Here is a 16862-nt window from a genome sequence, read left to right as displayed (position 1 = left end):
AGAAGGGACTTCTGTTAGAAACACAGGTCTCTGTTTTAAAGGGGCAGCAGATCTGTGCACAGAGCACCCCCTGGTGGCCATGCCCACACAGTGCAGAGTGCCAGTTCCTGGAGATTACCATCCCGGCCAGCCTCTGGCCCCCTCCCTGCTCTTGGCCTGTCAAACTCCTGGGCTTGCTCCATGGGAGACTCATCATTCCTCAAGAACCAGTACTTCTGCCTGTGTATCCAAGTAACGGCTCCCCACTTTACTCCCTATCTCTCCCTAAGGGCTCTGCCCTTCACCTTACAGAAGTTGGAGTGGGAAACACACACACACACACACACACACACACACTCACGCATGCACAGGATAGGGGCATCCATGCAAGCTGCCAGGAGCTAGGTGACTTGGAACTACCAGTCATTGATGTCATGGTCTAGATTCCTTCCTAATCAGGTTTTGTCTCTAGAACCCTCCAGCATATAGGACCTCCCCTCCCCCACTTCTGAGACATGATCCCAACCCTGGCTAGTCAGGTGACCAGAAGGCACTACATCCAGGGCCCACCTCTGATGCCCTTCTCTCTCTCCAGAAATCCTCAGTAGCTCCTCTGTGCCAGGAAACGAAGTCCCTGCTCCTCCGTCCAGCATGCAGGCCATGTCTGGGGCCCGGCCTCCTTCCTAAGCAATACCAGGGGCCATTGCTTACACCGTCTTGGGGTTTGGGTTTCTGTTTCCCTCTCTGAGTGTCCAAACCCTGCCACATTGGTTTTATGTTTACCACAAAGTGCATGGCTTCTAACCATTGCCCCATCAGGAGTCCAGCCTGCAATGGCTGGGGGCTGGCAGGAGTGGGTGGGGGCTACCTGGAGGTCTGCAGGAGTGGGCTTCTGAGCTAGTCCTGGTTGCAGGCACAGAACTTGGTTCATTGCTGTGGGAGGGCTGAGGGTTGCAACACCTTTCAATCCCTAGAGGCCCTGAGCCTTCTCCTGAGACGCTGTGCCTCCTCAGGGCAACTGTCAGTCAAGTTTGCCTGTCCCTCAGGTTGCTCCTGCAGCCCCTTCAGCTACAGCTGCTGAAGTTTCTAGGGAGCTCGGGAACTCAGACCCAGCCTGTGAGGGTACGCTCTGATGGACTCAAAGGATTATGACTTTACATGCATCGGTCTCACAGGCGACCACAGTCTTGGGGATAACCGGAACAAGGACAGGGCGTCTTGAAGAACCCACCACATCTCTTTATCCCCCTGCCTCCATCTGCTTCAGTCCCTCAGGGACACCTAGGCCCCCTCGCACAACACCTTGCTACTAACTTCTGGCCATCCTTAGTGTCCCTCACCTCACCGGACTGGGGCTCCCAGCAGCGGCTGCCAGGGCTTCCTCTCTGCTTCTGCCCCAGGAAGAGATTGAGTGTCGCAGTGGCAAGAGCCTAGCTCTCTGATTGACAGGCACAGGTGGGAATCCTACCTCCCTGTCTCCGTTATCGTTTCTACGGCTGTGATAACACACCATGACCAAAAGCAACTTATTTGGCTTGCACATCCCAATCACATCCATCACTGAGGGAAGTCAGGGCAGGAACGCAAGGTGGGAACAGAAGCAGGGGCCGTGGAGGAGCTCCATTTATTGGTTTGATCCCCATGGCTTCCTCAGTCTGCTTCTTAACACCATCCAAGACCACCTGGCCAGGGACGGCATTGCTCACAGAGAACACAGATTAATCATAAATCAAGAAAATGCACCATAGGTGTGCCCACAGGCCAATCTGAAAGGGGAATTTTCTCAGTTGAGGTTCCCTCTTCCCAAAGGACTCTGGCTTACATTGAGTTGCCATAAAACCAGATAACATATTGCCCCAGCAATGTGAGCTTGGCCCCGCCCACCATTCTCTGCTTCTGATCTTTCATCTGCCTGAGCTTAGTGGTACCCGGCTGCTCATCTAGGACCAGTGCACACTCAGGGCACATGGGGCCGGAGCCGCTGAAGTTTAGGAAACGGCGGCGACCACATCACTCACATGTCCCTCACAGGATGCTACACAGAGGCTGCAACAACCAGGGGTGATTGGTGGTAGAGATGGGGGTAATAAACCTCAGGGTTTGGGGGAGTAGGGTCAGATCCCTCTCTTTTCAACCTGGAACACTGCAGGTCACACGTGCCTACTGCTTCCTGCAAAATCACTTATTCACTCCATTCATCGAATGATTACAGAGCACTTACCTACTTACCTATGCCTTGAGGAGAGAGCAGTGAACAATCATTGCAATAGTCCCTGTGGAGTTCACATGTCAATGGAAGCTGGACAGATAAAACAATGATGCCTTTGGAGGAGGGTATCAAGCGTCATATTAAAGAATACCAGTGGGTATATTAGGGGCCCTCTGATGTGGGATGCTTAAGCTGAGGCCAGACAGAACCAGAGGAAGAACACTGCTGGAAGGGACAGAGGGTGCAAAGGTTCTGGGGCAGAAATGAGCTTGCTTGGAGTGTCAGAATGACAGAAAGGACATAGTTGTCAGGAGAGACAAAGGTGGGCTTTTATTCATCTACTTTTTACATCCATCTGCTCCTCCGTATTCCAGGTCTGTGCCTGACCTGGACTGGACTCGAGGCACTCAGCTATGGAAGACCAATGACTGCAGGGTGTGGGGACAAAGGGAAACCCGTTTTGTTTTGTGGTGTCTAGTGAGGACTGTGCAGAGTTGGAGCCCAGCACACAGTGCCTGCCAACTGAATGTGAGCTGGTATTACCTTTCAAATCCCCTCTCCCTCACTGCCCAGCCCTGTGAGATCATTCTCAGACACTTCTTGCTAGGGTCCCAGAGAAATGAGTTGCTTGAGGAGAATTCTGGTTTCTTACCTTTTATTTTAGATCTGGGGTGGTTATCAAGGACTGACCAGTTCCTGCGATGGGGTACTTTCGGTGCTTAAGACTATCTGCCAGGCCGGGCGGTGGTGGCGCACGCCTTTAATCCCAGCACTCGGGAGGCAGAGGCAGGCGGATCTCTGTGAGTTCGAGACCAGCCTGGTCTACAAGAGCTAGTTCCAGGACAGGCTCCAAAACCACAGAGAAACCCTGTCTCGAAAAACCAAAAAAAAAAAAAAGACTATCTGCCAGTCATGGTGACATGCGCCTTTAATACCAGCACTCAAGAGGCAGAGGCTGGCCTATCTCTTTGAATTCAAGGCCAACCTGGTGTATAGCAAGTTCCAGGACAGCCAGGGTTATGTAAAGTACCCTATCTCAAAAACAAGAACAAAACCAAAAAAAAAAAAAAAAATCAGACAAAAACAAACAAAAACCTGGGAATGTGTAAACAGACTTTTCTGTCTCACCTGGTCCTGCAGCACTTAAAATAAACACTCAGAGCTTAATATCAATTACAAACCTTTGGCTTAGTGCTCAGGCTTATTACTAACTAGCTCTTACAATTTAAATTAACCCATTTCTATTAACCTATACTTTGCCACGTGGCTTTGTATCATCACCTGTTCTCTAATATAGCTTGTTGCTGCAGTGGCTTGCTAGCATCTGCCTAGAGTCCGCCTTTCTTCTGTATCTCAGCTTGAATTTCTCACCTGGCACATCCTGTCTTGCTATAGGCCAAAGCAGCTTCTTTATTAACCAATGGTAATAAAACATAGTCACCGCATACAGAGAGGGTTTCCCACAGCAGGAATGTACCAGGCAAAATACTAAAATACCTAGACTTAATTCATCTCCATAGCCCACACTGGTCTACACGGGGATGGCTTGCTGCATCCTCCCACAACAAATCCATCCATGAATTTATCTATCCACCCAACTATCCATCTACCAATGTGTCTATCCATCCACATAGCCATTCATCCATCAATCCATCCATCCAGTCACCCACCTGCCCATACATTACTCAATCAACATATTCATGTACCCATCCACCCACATACCTACCCATTCATTTATCCTTGCATGCATACACCCATGTATGTCTCACCTACCTTTCCATCCATGTATTATTTCATCCATCTATGCATGTACCCATACATGCATGCATCCGTCCATCCACCGATCCATCCCCTACTCATCTATGCTGTGTTTTATATCATCTTGACACAAGCTAGAGACATTTGAGAAAAGGGAACTTCAATTGAGAAAATGCCTCTACTGGATTGGCCTGTGGGGTGTTTTCTTGGCTGATGACTAATGTCATAGAACCCAGATTACTGTGAACTGTGCCACCCCTTGGCTGGTGGCCCTGGTTGCTATAAGAAGGTAGGATGAGCAAGCCTTGGGGAGCAAGTCAGTAAGCATCATTCTTCCATGGCTTCTGCTTCTGTTCCTGAATCCAAGTTCCTGCCTCGACTTCTTTTGATGATGAACTGTGATGTGGAACTACAAACTGAAACAAATCCTTTGCTCCCCAAGTTACTTTTGGTTATGGTATTTTATAACAGCAATAGAGACACTAAGTAAGGCAGAAATTGGTACCAGGAGTGGAGTATTGCTCTTACAGACCTGACCGTGTTGTTTTGGGAAGGACTGTGGAGGTGTTTGAAACTTTAGGCTGTAAAAGCCATTGAGTGTTCAGAGCTCAGTTGTGGGAACTTGGAACACAATGCTGAGTGCAGACAATGGAAACCTGGCTTGTGAAGTTTCAGAGGGAAACAAAGACTATCAAGGTCATTTCTGTGATATTTTGGATTAAGATTTCATGAAAGTGAAATATTTGCTTTGCTAGGACAATTGATGCTGGTCAGTTGGAGTTGAAGAATCAGTTGCGAGTAAGAGACCAGCATCATTAAGGAGGAATTTCCAGGTTAATGTTTCCTCAAAGTCAGTACACAGAAGCTGTGGTCCAGAGGGAGCTAAAGCTGTATTTTCGTGCTGGCAGCTGAACTTGATAATGTCTAAGAGTCTCCCAAGTGGTACCAGTTTTGAAAGCGTAAAAGGGCTTGACACAAGGAGAGGCCATGAATTCGTAGATGCATAAATTTATCCATACATGCATCCACTGACTCACCTATCCACACATCAGCGCCCACCTTAGTTGAAGTAAAGCCCCAGGATTAAAGGGGTCATGGAAAATTGAGGCTTGGTGTCATGTGGTAGGGTCACAGTCTCTGGTGAGAACCTAGGAAAGACTGTTGGTAAAAGTGCAGCCCAGTTGCCGAGAGGACCCCAGCATTTTGAAGATGCCAGTATCGTGGGATGACCGCCAATGACAGCAAGAGTTGAGTTTAAGAGTCAGCTGTGTGAGCTGTGAATGGCAAAGCCAGAGACGTATCGTGAGCCTGCTGGTCTTTGGTGGCCAGAGGATCGTGAGTCCTGGATGTCAAGCACCGAACTCTTCACACTATTGAACTTTGGTTTTGCTTTGATTTGATTGTGACTGTGTCCTGGTTCTTCCCTCTTAGAGTAAGGACTATTTAGCTTGGCTTTTGATTTTTACAGGAGCCTGCAGTTATGAGACCTTGGCTATTTTAGAGGAACTTTGGAATTTTAGAGATTCTTAGGATATTTTAGAGAGGCTTTGAACTTTTAAAGAAACCTTGGGTATTTTAAAGAGACTGAACTCGTAATGTGTTTGAGTTTTTAAGGACTGTGGAAGTTTTCAAAATTAGAATGTTTACCAGGAGTGGTGGTGCACACCTTTAATCCCAATACTTAGAATGCAGACGAAGGCAGATCTCTGTGGGTTCAAGGCCAGCCAGGGCTACATAAAGAGATCCTGTCCCAAAAACAAAAACAAAGTTGGAGTGTTTATATTATGGTATTAATGGCATACCATCTTAGGGACAAATGAGAAAAGGAAAGTTCCAGTCCAACAGTGAGGTGTTGGTGTGTCAAGATGACAAGGGGCCAACTATACTGGCTTATTTTGTGTCAGCTGGACACAGAGTCATTTTGGGAGAGGAAACTTCAACTGAGAAGATGCTCCCCACTACAAGAAATAGTACGTGGGCAAAGTCGATGGAGCCTTTTCTTGGTTGATGATTGCTCTTGGAGAACACGGCTCACTGAGGGCAGAGCCTGAATTCCCCTGGGCTGGTGGTCCTGCGTGCTATAAGAAAGCAGGCTGAGCGAGCCTAGGGGAGCAAGCCACTAAGTAGCATTCCTCTGCTTCGTTGCCTACCTCTTTCACGCCTTGAATTCCTGCCCTGTTTCCTGCAATGATTGGCTGTGATGTGCTACTGTCAGCTGAAATAAACCTCACCGAGTCGTTTTGGGTTATGGTGCTTTATCACAACAGAAACCCCACCTAAGATGCTGTCCATCTATGTCTGCACCACCCATCTATGAAGGTATGTGTCAATCACTCCTATCCTACCCATGTATCCAGGCACTCATCCATCCACCTGCCTACCTACCACTCCATTCATCCATGTGTTCATGTGTGCATACATCCGTCATACATCCATCATTGCATCATCTACCTGAATACCCACTCATCCAGACAAGCACCACTGTTCATACTCATTTCAGAATATATTCTTATACCACGGAGTATAAGAATGATGATAATTTCCAGGTTGAGGATGTTGAAAATTTTGCCTGAAGTCACTCAGGCAAGGATAACTGAGCCTGACTGTACCCACAGATAACCAGGCCCTTAAGCTGTCCTGGCTCTGGAGACTTCTGTCTTTTTCTTACCTATCTCAACCCAGCCCTATGGAGAGAAGCGTCCCTCAGCAGAAGTGAGTCTCCACCTTGTTCCACAATAGTTGTGGGGTGGGGGGAGGGATACTGGAGCCAAACCTTAACCATATCTTCTTCAAACTGCAAGGTCAAATGAGCCTATCAGTGGTTATAGGCCCTCAAGAATGCCTAGGCCATGTCTCTTCCCAAATGCTGCCGGCAGGGGGCAGCACGACGCTGTGCTTCAGACCCTCGGCGCTAAGTTTAGCAACCCGGTGCTCTGTTTTTGGGAAACTAAGGCATAAAAGCAGGTCGGGTCCCATCTACCAACAGAAGCACCCACTTTTCTCGGCCACACACCTCCTGGAGAATCCCAGAGCCAATCCTATCTTGGGCCTTCGGATCTGACTGGACGGGAGAAAGGGTGGGGATCCCAAAGCCCCAGGTGGAGGACACGTGGGGATGCTCTCGCTGCTCCAACCCCCGGCTGCAGCCACACAAATCTTTTGTCTCGTTAACCGACTCCAAGACTGAGGCTGTTGGTGGTGACGGGTGGAGTGGTCCCCTAACTTCCAGGCATGGTGGGGAACCCCTAAGTATCTCAAGTCCAGGTCCAGCTGCAAGCGTCGCTTCCTGTTACCACCGGGTGGCAGCATCCGCCTGTCAAGCTGTTCTGCTCGCTCCCGCCATTGGGCCCAGCACAGCTCCCTGCCCACTAAGTTGTGCGATGTCCTGAGATTTTTGGTTTCAGGAGACTGTGGTGTGGGACTGCTACAGCTGTTTTATGTCTGTGCCTCAGTTTCCCTGCTCGTGATGTCCAAAGTCTCCTTTCTACAGAGTCCTCCGACCCAAAACGTTCTGCACAGCTGCACCTGCCGGCTTCTGAACCTGGGGCCCAGGAGCAGCTCTCTCCTGGGTCATGGCAAAAGTTCAGAGGATCTAAAGGGATTAAAAGGGGATTAGGGACAGGGAAGATAACTTCTGAGCTCGAGGTTACTGGCCGAGCTGAGCTAGGTAGGCCTGAGGACGAACCCCCTCTTACCCCTCCTTATTCCCACACCAGACAACTGGGTACTGAATAGTCCTTAAAGACTAAGCGCTCTCCGAGTCTATTCCCTTGTCATAATGGCTCCATTTGTTGCTATCTAAAGCCGAAGACACTAGGAAACCTGGCTTGCCCCCCCCCCCCAGCAGGTATCTGGTTACTAACTGGGTCCGCTGAGGTAGGACAGCCTTGACAGGCAGAGTCCCTGATTCCCACTTGTCCAGGATAGAATCAAGCCCAAATCATCCAGAGTGTGCCAGACACCAAGGCTAGTCTAACTGCCCACTCTGGCTGATCAACAGGAATCATATCCCTCATCAGACAGCCCTGCAGAGTGGAAGAGAGAATCCTGACAGGGATTTTCCAGGAACACCTTCTGATACCCTTCTCTGAGTCTTTGTCATGGTTACACTCTTAATGGTGGGCAGGCTAGGGTGCCTGACCAGTGCTGAAGTCCCACGCTCTGCTTGCGCTCTCCAGTGCGAGTGCTGGAACGATCTTTCACTGGAGTTTGCTGGGCAGGCAGCGATGTCTGATCGGGGGTGTGGCCGTGGAAGCCCCCATGTGAGTAGTATCTAGGGGGAGGATGTCTGCACTTAGAAAGGAAATGATGATGGGTGGTCTCTGCCTCCTCGACTAGAAACTGGAAACCAAGTGACCACCAGGCCCTGCAAGAGTAGTTTCTTAGCCCCCGCCCCTACCCCCACCCTCACTGGTTCAGAGGAGCGCAGGTGTCTCTTCAGAGACGCACCCTCCTCCCTCCCTCCCCCCTTCCCACGCAGTCCAGAGAGGGCGATCGGAAGGGAGCTGGCCTGGGAAAGGGGGGGCGCGGGGTTAGATGCGTTCGTGTGTCACGGGGGAGGGAGGAGAAAAGGGAGGGGAGAGCCAGGGAGCGCGCGAGAGAGAGCGCGCTGTGAGCGAGGAGGGCGGGCGGGAGGCGGATCCTTCTACCTGGGGCGCGCTCGCTTGCTCGCAGCTCGCTTGCCGGGGCCGCGAGTCACCTGGGGAGGCGGACAAGTGCGGACACATTGGCCGCCGCGGCGCACCGCGAGGCGCGCACGGCCCCAGGCGGCTGAGCCCAGTGGAGGCAGCGTCCGCCCACCCACCCGCTCACTGTGCCCGGCCCCGGCCTGCGCTCGCAGAGCCCCACGGTCACTCCGCTGGGCTCCGAGGTCGCGGTTCCCAGTCCGGGTCACTCCCCCGAGCGCACGGGGCGGCTGCGGCGCCCTGGGCTCACCATGGTGGCAACGCGTGCCGGGTGCCCGCGCGTCGCCCGCCGCCCGAGCCGAAGTGCCGGCTGAGCGTGGTCCTCTCACAGCCCCCTGGCCCCTGCCCGGCCCCTGCCCGCCCGCGCGTCCCCTCCGGCCGCAGCTGTCTATGGCGCAGCCCCCCTCCCTGGATCATGCACAGAAACTTTCGAAAGTGGATCTTTTACGTGTTTCTCTGCTTTGGCGTCCTCTACGTGAAGCTCGGGTGAGTATTCCTGTGGGCGGGGGCCGTAGTAGGGGAACCGGCAGCCTCGAGAACCTCCTCCAGCGGACTTGGGGACCCGAGTTTGGGGGGGAAGGGCGTTTCTCGGAGCGACCGGTGTGTCCGGCCCTCGCCTCAGCCTCGCAGACTCATCCGAGCCCAGGAACACAGAAGTGCTCCCGAGGGGCGCGGAACCCAGGACGCAGCAGAAACAGCGCGGCCCGCGGACGGCCGCAGCGGGGCTCCCGGGTAGCGGCGAGCGTGCCGGGCGCGTACTTTCACCTGTTTGGGCTCCAGGCCCCGGGGGTGGGACGCGCCTTCCCTCCCCCGGGCTGCGCTGGGCGCCGAGCCCGGGCCGAGCGCTCGCCGCCCGGAGGGCGCGCCGGGCCGGGGGGCGGGGGGCATCCCGGGCGGGGGAGATCGGAGCGTGCACCCGTCGCGAGCGCGCAGGCCCCGCACCCTCCGTGGCCCTGCGTCTCTATCCATCACCCGGACATGTTGAAATTACCTTGACAACTCGTCCGGCTGGCTCAGGATGGGCCGCGGGGCTGGCGCGGCAGCCTCGGGCTCCGTCCGGGGCCCGCGCCCCCGCCCGCCTGGGACCCTGCGCCCGGCCCCCTCTTGCCGCGCTCCCCCTGGCGCGGCCGGGCGGGCTCCAGGCGGGCCGCGCTCGCTGCTCGCCGCCGTAGCTGCTCCGAGTCGTATTTCCACATTCCTGAACCTAGCCGAGTCCTTACCTGTTGAGCCGCGATCTCCTTTAGACGGAATCTGTCTCGGCCTCCCCGGATTGGGGGTGGAGGGGCAGTGTGACCGAACGGGGCGCAGTGCACCTCGCAGGCGTTAGTCACTCTTGGCGGCCCAGGCCAGACCCCCACCCCCACCCCGAGCACCTGCGGGCTTCTGTGCCCCGCCGCCGCGCCCCGCGCCCCTACTATGCGCCGCTAGGCCTCGGAGGCCAGCCTCATCTTGGCCCTGGGAAGGCCAGTGACCGACCAGACCTGTAGGAGGGGTGGGCTCCGGTACCTGGGAGACTGGCTTTCCAGGCGAGAGGTAGAAACAGTAGCTGAAGATCAGCACCCCTCCCAGCCCTTTGCACCTCCGCCATCTTACAGGTGAAGAAATTGAGGCCCCGAGAGGGGCAGGGACCAAGCCTGGTGGCCTCAGAGGCAGGATTGGAAGTCCCGTCCTAGCCTTATTCCTGCAGACCTGGGCGGGAGTGTCTACGGCTGCTGGTGACTTTGTATTTATTGTAGGTTTGTGTGGGTAGGCTGTGTCCCTGGGTGTTTGTTTATGAAGGTGAGGGGTGCGGGCTTTGAGCCTGCTGGGAGGTGGGGGCGGGGTGGGCAGGCCATGGCTTCCCCGTACTCTCAGCGGCCTGCAATGATCCACCTAGGCCAGTAAAGAGATACACAGTCCTTTAGGAGAAGGCTCCAGGGTGATCCCAGTTACTGGCTCTGGCACGGAGGCCTTTGAGTTGGGTGCCTGATTCCACCGGCTCTGGCTTCCACTGCTGACCAGTCTTTCTTAGCCCCAGTTCTACAAGAGGCCTCCGAGGAAGCCTCCTATTGGGCAAATGAGAAAAGGTATCAGAAGAGGGACCAGGTTCCCAAGCTTGGGGCCTCCTCTGGAGTGTTTCCTGGGTTTTATCTCTATGCTTGTTCCTTCCGCTTCTGGAAGCAGGATTTTGGCTCTGGCTGTTTTGAACAGCATGGTGGTCAGTATTGAGTAGAGAATGGGTGAGTGAGACCCTGAAGGTCTCTCTTATAGCCTAGTCTGGGCACCTAGTGCCCATGACCACTACCTTCTGGGACTGAGCAAGTTTTCCTTTGCATGGTGGCAACTCTGCCCATGAGCCCAGAAAGGGAACTCTTCTGTCTAGAAACTGCCCCCACCTCGAGTTAAAAAGAAAAAAGATTCCAAGGGCCCAATGGAATGACCTCCAGGGAAATCAGAGACTGACCCTGAGACCTGCAAAGAGAAGGCATGGATGTCTTTGTAATCTCTCTCTCTCTCTCTCTCTCTCTCTCTCTCTCTCTCTCTCTCTCTCTCTCTCTGTGTGTGTGTGTGTGTGTGTGTGCACGCGCACATGCGCCTGTGTCTCCCTGTGTGTGTCCTCCATTAGGTGGGCAGGAAAGTCAACTGGGCGAGCATGTGTCCTGAAGGGACAGGTGGCGTGGAAGCCTTGTGGTTGAGAGCTCTTTGGAGGAGGCATCTCACATCACTTCTGGCAGGTGCCTCTGTGAACTCTTGCCCAGAGCAGCCTCTCACCCTCATCTGAAGATAGTGGAGTGGTGGTAGAAGCCCCTTCGGGGCAGTGAGGCATTGATTCTGACGGCTTTTGTCCTAACCTTAAGCAATGGTGATGGAATACTGTGACATTCAAAGGTGTGGAAGCCCTCGTGGGGGCTCCTCCAGATAATTTGTTCCTGGAGAGGGTCTTTTGTGATCTCAGCCCCCAAGCCTGCCTCTGCTCCATGTTTCTGTATGTGTGGTGGGACCTCCAGAAATCCCACCCAGTTATATTCATCCTACGTGCCCACCCCTCGTACTAGCAGAAGCCAGAATTCAGCCCTCACAATCCCATAAGTGCCTTGGATTCTCAACAAGTTCCAAGCATAATGACATTAGGAAGTCACAGTGCCTAACCTAGGGTCCCCATGGATGAAGCTGCTGTCCTGAAGGAGGCCGAGGTGGGATAGGGAACAGCCGAGGTCACTGAGATACGGGGACCAGCCCTGCCCTGGCTTCTCTGTGCTGTTGTGGTAGGAGAACCAGAGGGGCAAACGACAGGGAAGTCTGAAGGTAAGGGAGGTTCCTGCCTGGATGGCCAGAAATCTCCTTGCCAAACCCAGGAGCCAAGGATCCACTCTTCAGGATCACAACTGTACCAAACACAGCTCCCCTTTCCCGCTGTCCACCTTTCTCTGAGACTCCCCCCAGCTGACATATACCTCTATATAAGTACATTCCATTACAGTCAGGCTCAGCAGAAATAGGAGATAGGACCCAAAATCTATTTGTAGGCTCTGAAAAAATATTTACTAGAAAAGGGAGGGTTCTCCAGAAGAATCTCTCCGCACCCACCCCAGCCAACTTCTCAAAGAGCAAAAGATGAGAGATAAAGATGCTACAGGTTGGGGTCCTGTATGATAAGAGGAGCAACCGGGGGGCTTCACCTGCCTTCCTCCCCAAAGAGGTGCGTGAAGTGGGTGGGTTAGAACATAGCCCCGGAGCAGGACTGGCCCAGGTGCTGTAAAGAGGGACCCACACCCAGCCATCCCTAACCAGGCTGCAGGCAGGCAGAGGGGCAGCACACACAGGGCATCTGTGCACACACACCTGAGGGCTCATAGACCGCCCGTGCTCCTGCAAGCACATGCCAGCACATGCATGCACACATGAGCACACGTTGCTGAGTACAACCCCTAAGAGGCGCACACGCCTCCGCGCAGTGCCTCCCGGAGATGCGCTCTCAGTAGCGGTGTTTCTAGCCAAAGGTTGTGGCGAGGGTATCCCGGCCAAGGCAACTTGGGCAAACCCTGGGGGCGGCACCCGCTGCACATTCTGGTCAACCTCCCCTTAAGAAAGAAAAAAAACCCGCCCGCGGAGGAGGCGGATGTAGGGGCGGCCTGTCCAATGGCAGCTGCGCGCTTCGGGAGACTTGGAGACTTGAGCCAGTGTGAGCGACAGAGCCCGTTCGCACAGACAGACGGACAGAGGACAAGACAGCCGCTAAGGAGCGCCCACTGCCCCCCGCCGGGCCCCCGCCCCGAACTCCAGCCTCAGCGCCCGCTACTGCCACAAATACAGCACGATGCGCGGTCCTGGCGTCGAGACACGGGCGACCGCTGTCCCCCGGTCCCCGAGCCCTGGCCCCTAGCGCCCAGCGCTGCTGCCCTGCATCAGGGAGGGCCGCGGAGACCCTAGCCTCGGTTGGCACAGGAGCCCTGCGGGTGGGGCCTGTCCAGCCCAGCCAGGCGCGCCAGCCCATCATGCTCCTCCTGTCGCCGCGCAGCGCGCTGGTCTCCGTCTATTGCCCGCAGATCTTTCTCCTTCTGTCCAGCGGCAGCTACCTGTGAGTGCCGCGGGTGGCGGGTAGGGTGGATGGGAAGGGAGCCCCTAGCCATCTGCTACTGCTGTAGGAGGGAGGGCGGGAGAGGTGGCGAGAGGGTCTCCGGGTGGGGAGCTGGGTGCCCTGCGTGCAGCACAGAAGCTGGTTTTAGGTCACTTTGCTGGCTTAAACCGTCGAGGTAGAACACCTGGAGGTGCAGCTGTAGCAATGAAAATTTTAGCTTAGGGGACAGAGAAAAGGTGACTTAAGAGGGATTCGACTGCCTTGCAGATTAGGCTGTGTGCACTGAGCGCCAGGGTCAGAGCTAGCCAGTCAGAGTGAAGATTTCCTTCGCGTCCAGCAGGATCCTGAGTTAGCAAAAGATCTTCTCCCTAGGCCATATTAACTCACGCGGCGGTACGCCCCGTGATACACTAAGGAGATCTACACGCACAGATCTGCTTCCCAACACACAGAGTAGCAGACACGTGCATGTTGCGCCCCACCAGATAGCGCACCCAGGTTGTCCCCCGAGGTCTCTGGTCACTCGCGCCATCCTGCCGCGCCTGAAGGCCTTGGCCCCTGTTCTGCTTGACGCCTCTCCTGGAGGCGGGGAAGGCGCGCACTGTGCGCGCTCAGGTCGCGGAGCGCCCAGGTATCAAGGCCCGGAGAGTGCGCTTGAGTGAGAGGTAGGGCAGCGCCCACCAGGCTACGGGAAGCTGGGGCAGGGCCCAAGGCGGCCCTGCGAGCCGAGGGGGCGCGTCCGCACAGCGGTGGCTTCGCCCGATTCCTAATGGGACGCATATGCTCTGGCCTCCGATTTAAAAAGAAGTTTGATTTATGGAACCGCCGTTTGGGGGAATTGAAGCTGGATGCTACTGATTAAACCTCAGAGCCAGCGCTCCCTCTCCCTCTCCTCCCCTCCCCCGACCCCTCCTTAACACGCGGGCCACGTCCGGGGTCGCCTAACGCGGCCAGAGGCGGCAGCCACTTTCCCGCTCCCTGCACCACCCCCTCCCCGCCCCGCGGCCACAGTCCTGATAAATTGCCCCGCCCCCACCCCTTTTAATAAAGACGCGGCCAATTTCTCCTCCAGCTCCTAGGAAATTACTATCCTACCAGTTTTCCTTCTATAAATAGTCGCGCATCTTGAAACAAAAGTTCGCAACCGCAGCCAGATGCTGCGAGGCCCGCGGTTTCCCCGGCTGTGGAACATAATTACAAGGTCCGGGCAGAGGGAGCGCTCCAGGCCCGGCGGGCAGCCCTGGCTGCGGAGGCATCGCCTGGGGTGGGGAGTAGCAGGCCTCCCGGGGCAGGGCGCAGGGCCCGTGGGCACCGCCTGATCAGTGGGGACCTGGCCAAGAGAATCCTGCTTCTGTAATCCTTCCTTGAAATGGATCAACCAAGGACTCCAATGCTCCTGGTTCTGGAGTTCCTGAGCGCCCCCCCCCCCCCATTCTGGCCACCCTAGTCTTAAGCCTTGCTGAAGAGCCTGCAGCTACTCTGAGAAATCATTTGGGGAAGCTAGTAGCTGAGGTTTGGTATTACTGGGGAGGTGTCCAGGGGTGGAGACCAGGAGTTGGGTCTGAGAGGAGAAGATGGGAAGAATAATTGGCCACACAGCAATTGCAGGGCTCCTTGGCAGTGGTAGCCAGTCTACCTCCGAGGCCCCCAGTTTTCTCCTGGAGGGCCCTCTTCAGCTTAGTGGCGATCTCCATGAGTTTCTTCCTGACTACACTGCCACTCTGGGGGCTGAAGTTCTTTTAAAGGAACAGCTTCTCAAGTGTATCCAGGCCAGGGCGGGGACCAGCATGAGTGGTGGTAGCTGGGGGGAGGGGGGATGGAGAGTTAGGCAGACCAGGTTCCTTTCTTCAGCACTAACTAGTCCTGCCTGGTGTTATGAAGAGCCTGCTCGGTCCATCATAAGCCCTGTTCCTGGGTGGGGGCGGGGGCTAATGGTTTGTAGTGCTGGGCCATCCTCACCTTGCTGGGTATCATAGGGTTGGCTGTGTAAGATGCCTAGGAATGAAGCTACCTCTATGGCCCAGAATGAAAGCGTGGCGTGCTAACCCACCCTGGTTTAGGCGCCCCTGAACTGAAGAACTCCGCTAACAGTGGAAGGTGGTAGGGGTCAATGCGAGACACCCCCCTCTCTCACACTGCAAGAATGTCCCAGAGGATGCCACAGCGAGGAGGGGCCCTGAGTGGAGGCTGTGTTCTGTTCCAGAGAACTTTCCAGAAGGCATCCCATGGCTGGGATTGCAGACACTGGCCAACAGTTGATCCTGCCCCTTTCAACTGGGCTGTTCTCTCAGCTCCCCATGCGGACATAGTGAATTTCAGACACATGCCTGGGTCCCTGCCACTGATCACACTGGACGGGTGTGCTGGCCTGGAAGAGCCCCAAGCCCCCATAAGACCCAGCTGGGAGAACAGCTCTGGCCACCGCTACCCATGTTGTAGAATGGGGACCAAGTGTAGAAGCAGCAAGGGACCAAGGGAAGGCAAATGGGAGCTGAGGCCACAAGCAGCATTTGGAGTGCTGGGTTAGCTGGTGTGAGGGCCTGGCCCAAGCCTGGAGCCAGAACCAGCCTGAGCTACTGTAAGGGCAGGTCCTTTCCGGTCTTGGCCTCCCTGGCCTAGATGTGGTAGTTGGCTGTGATGACCCCCCACACACACATGGCTTCCGGTATAGCCTGTCATGGTAACCGCCTGCTCTGGGGAGCTGTGAGTCATGGGTGACGGGATGGTTACTCACCGACCACCTGGCTTGGGGGGTGCAGAGGGTGCTCACCACTGTCCTCCCCAGGCCCCGGCAGGCCTCTTCCTGGCTCCTGTTGTGGCTTTGCCGGTGGTGCTGACCACAGTCCTAAAAGCCCTGTGGGCATGACCCTTGGTGAGATGGGAGCTGAATCAGGCTGCTCCTGTGGCATCACAGTCCGGAGGGGGGGTGGGCAGTGTGGGTCACAGGACTTCAATATGGACAGGTCACCTGAAGGGTGGTATCTCCTCACCAGTCACAGGGCAAAGAAGCTCAGGTCAGGCCCAGTTGTCTCTGGGTCTGGAAGCATGTGACACCCCATAGGACATTGGCACAACAGCCTTAGAGCTAGAACACCCAAGGACAGCTTAACTCCCAGGAAACCTGCCAACTGGAGCCCCTGTAACCACAGAAAGCTACCCCAAACCCACTGTGGTATTAGGACTTACCAGCTGAGAGGGGAGCGAGGTACAGTCTGGAATGGACTTTCCCCAGCTTCTGTGTATGCAGAGGGCTTCGCCTCTTTGGGCTTTGGCTGTGGGGGAAACTGGAGGGTGGGGCCCTTTCTAACCTGGTTTCCTTGGCGTCCTGGAGACCATGAGGCATGCCAAATCTGAGTTCTCATCCGCGGGCCACCTCTTCCTGTCTGACTGTATCCTGACCTTAACTAACACCTCTGCCCAGGGAGACTCTGTGGCGCTCACGCAAACCTCACGGGGTGGCCTGAGCGCTCAGAAGATTCAGGGCCAGTGCTCAGTTCAGATCCTGATGTTAGGGGTAGTTCAGGGGACAGGTGGCTCTTGGATAGCACAGGCTCATGGTGTGTGTGTGGGGGGTTGGCCTCTAGTGACACAGAGGGAGGTGTAGAGGGAGCAGTCGGGAGGGCATGATGTACTCTCTAGGTGTCTCAGGGGGCTTCCTGCAGGTGAGTCTAAA

General features: G+C 55.1%; 1 protein-coding gene across 2 annotated transcripts in view; it reads left to right on the top strand.

Annotated features, from left to right (window-relative positions):
- Window positions 1-8648: 8648 nt before the first annotated feature.
- Wnt7b (Wnt family member 7B) overlaps window positions 8649-16862 on the top strand; it is a 43407-nt gene continuing 35193 nt past the window's right edge. Inside the window, exon 1 of one of the 2 annotated variants that reach the window (XM_057791937.1) lies at window positions 8649-9117. In XM_057791937.1, the coding sequence (XP_057647920.1) occupies window positions 9047-9117 (71 nt within the window). In that variant the 5' untranslated portion in view covers window positions 8649-9046. Of the gene's footprint in view, window positions 9118-12828; window positions 13190-16862 lie in introns of those variants that run through there. The other variant, XM_057791936.1, reaches the window with a different exon arrangement.

The sequence above is a fragment of the Chionomys nivalis genome, chromosome 17 (genome assembly GCF_950005125.1).
Source record: "Chionomys nivalis chromosome 17, mChiNiv1.1, whole genome shotgun sequence".
Classification (NCBI taxonomy): domain Eukaryota; kingdom Metazoa; phylum Chordata; class Mammalia; order Rodentia; family Cricetidae; genus Chionomys; species Chionomys nivalis.
Note: the sequence above shows the minus strand (reverse complement) of the source record. Positions and strands in the feature narration are given on the sequence as shown.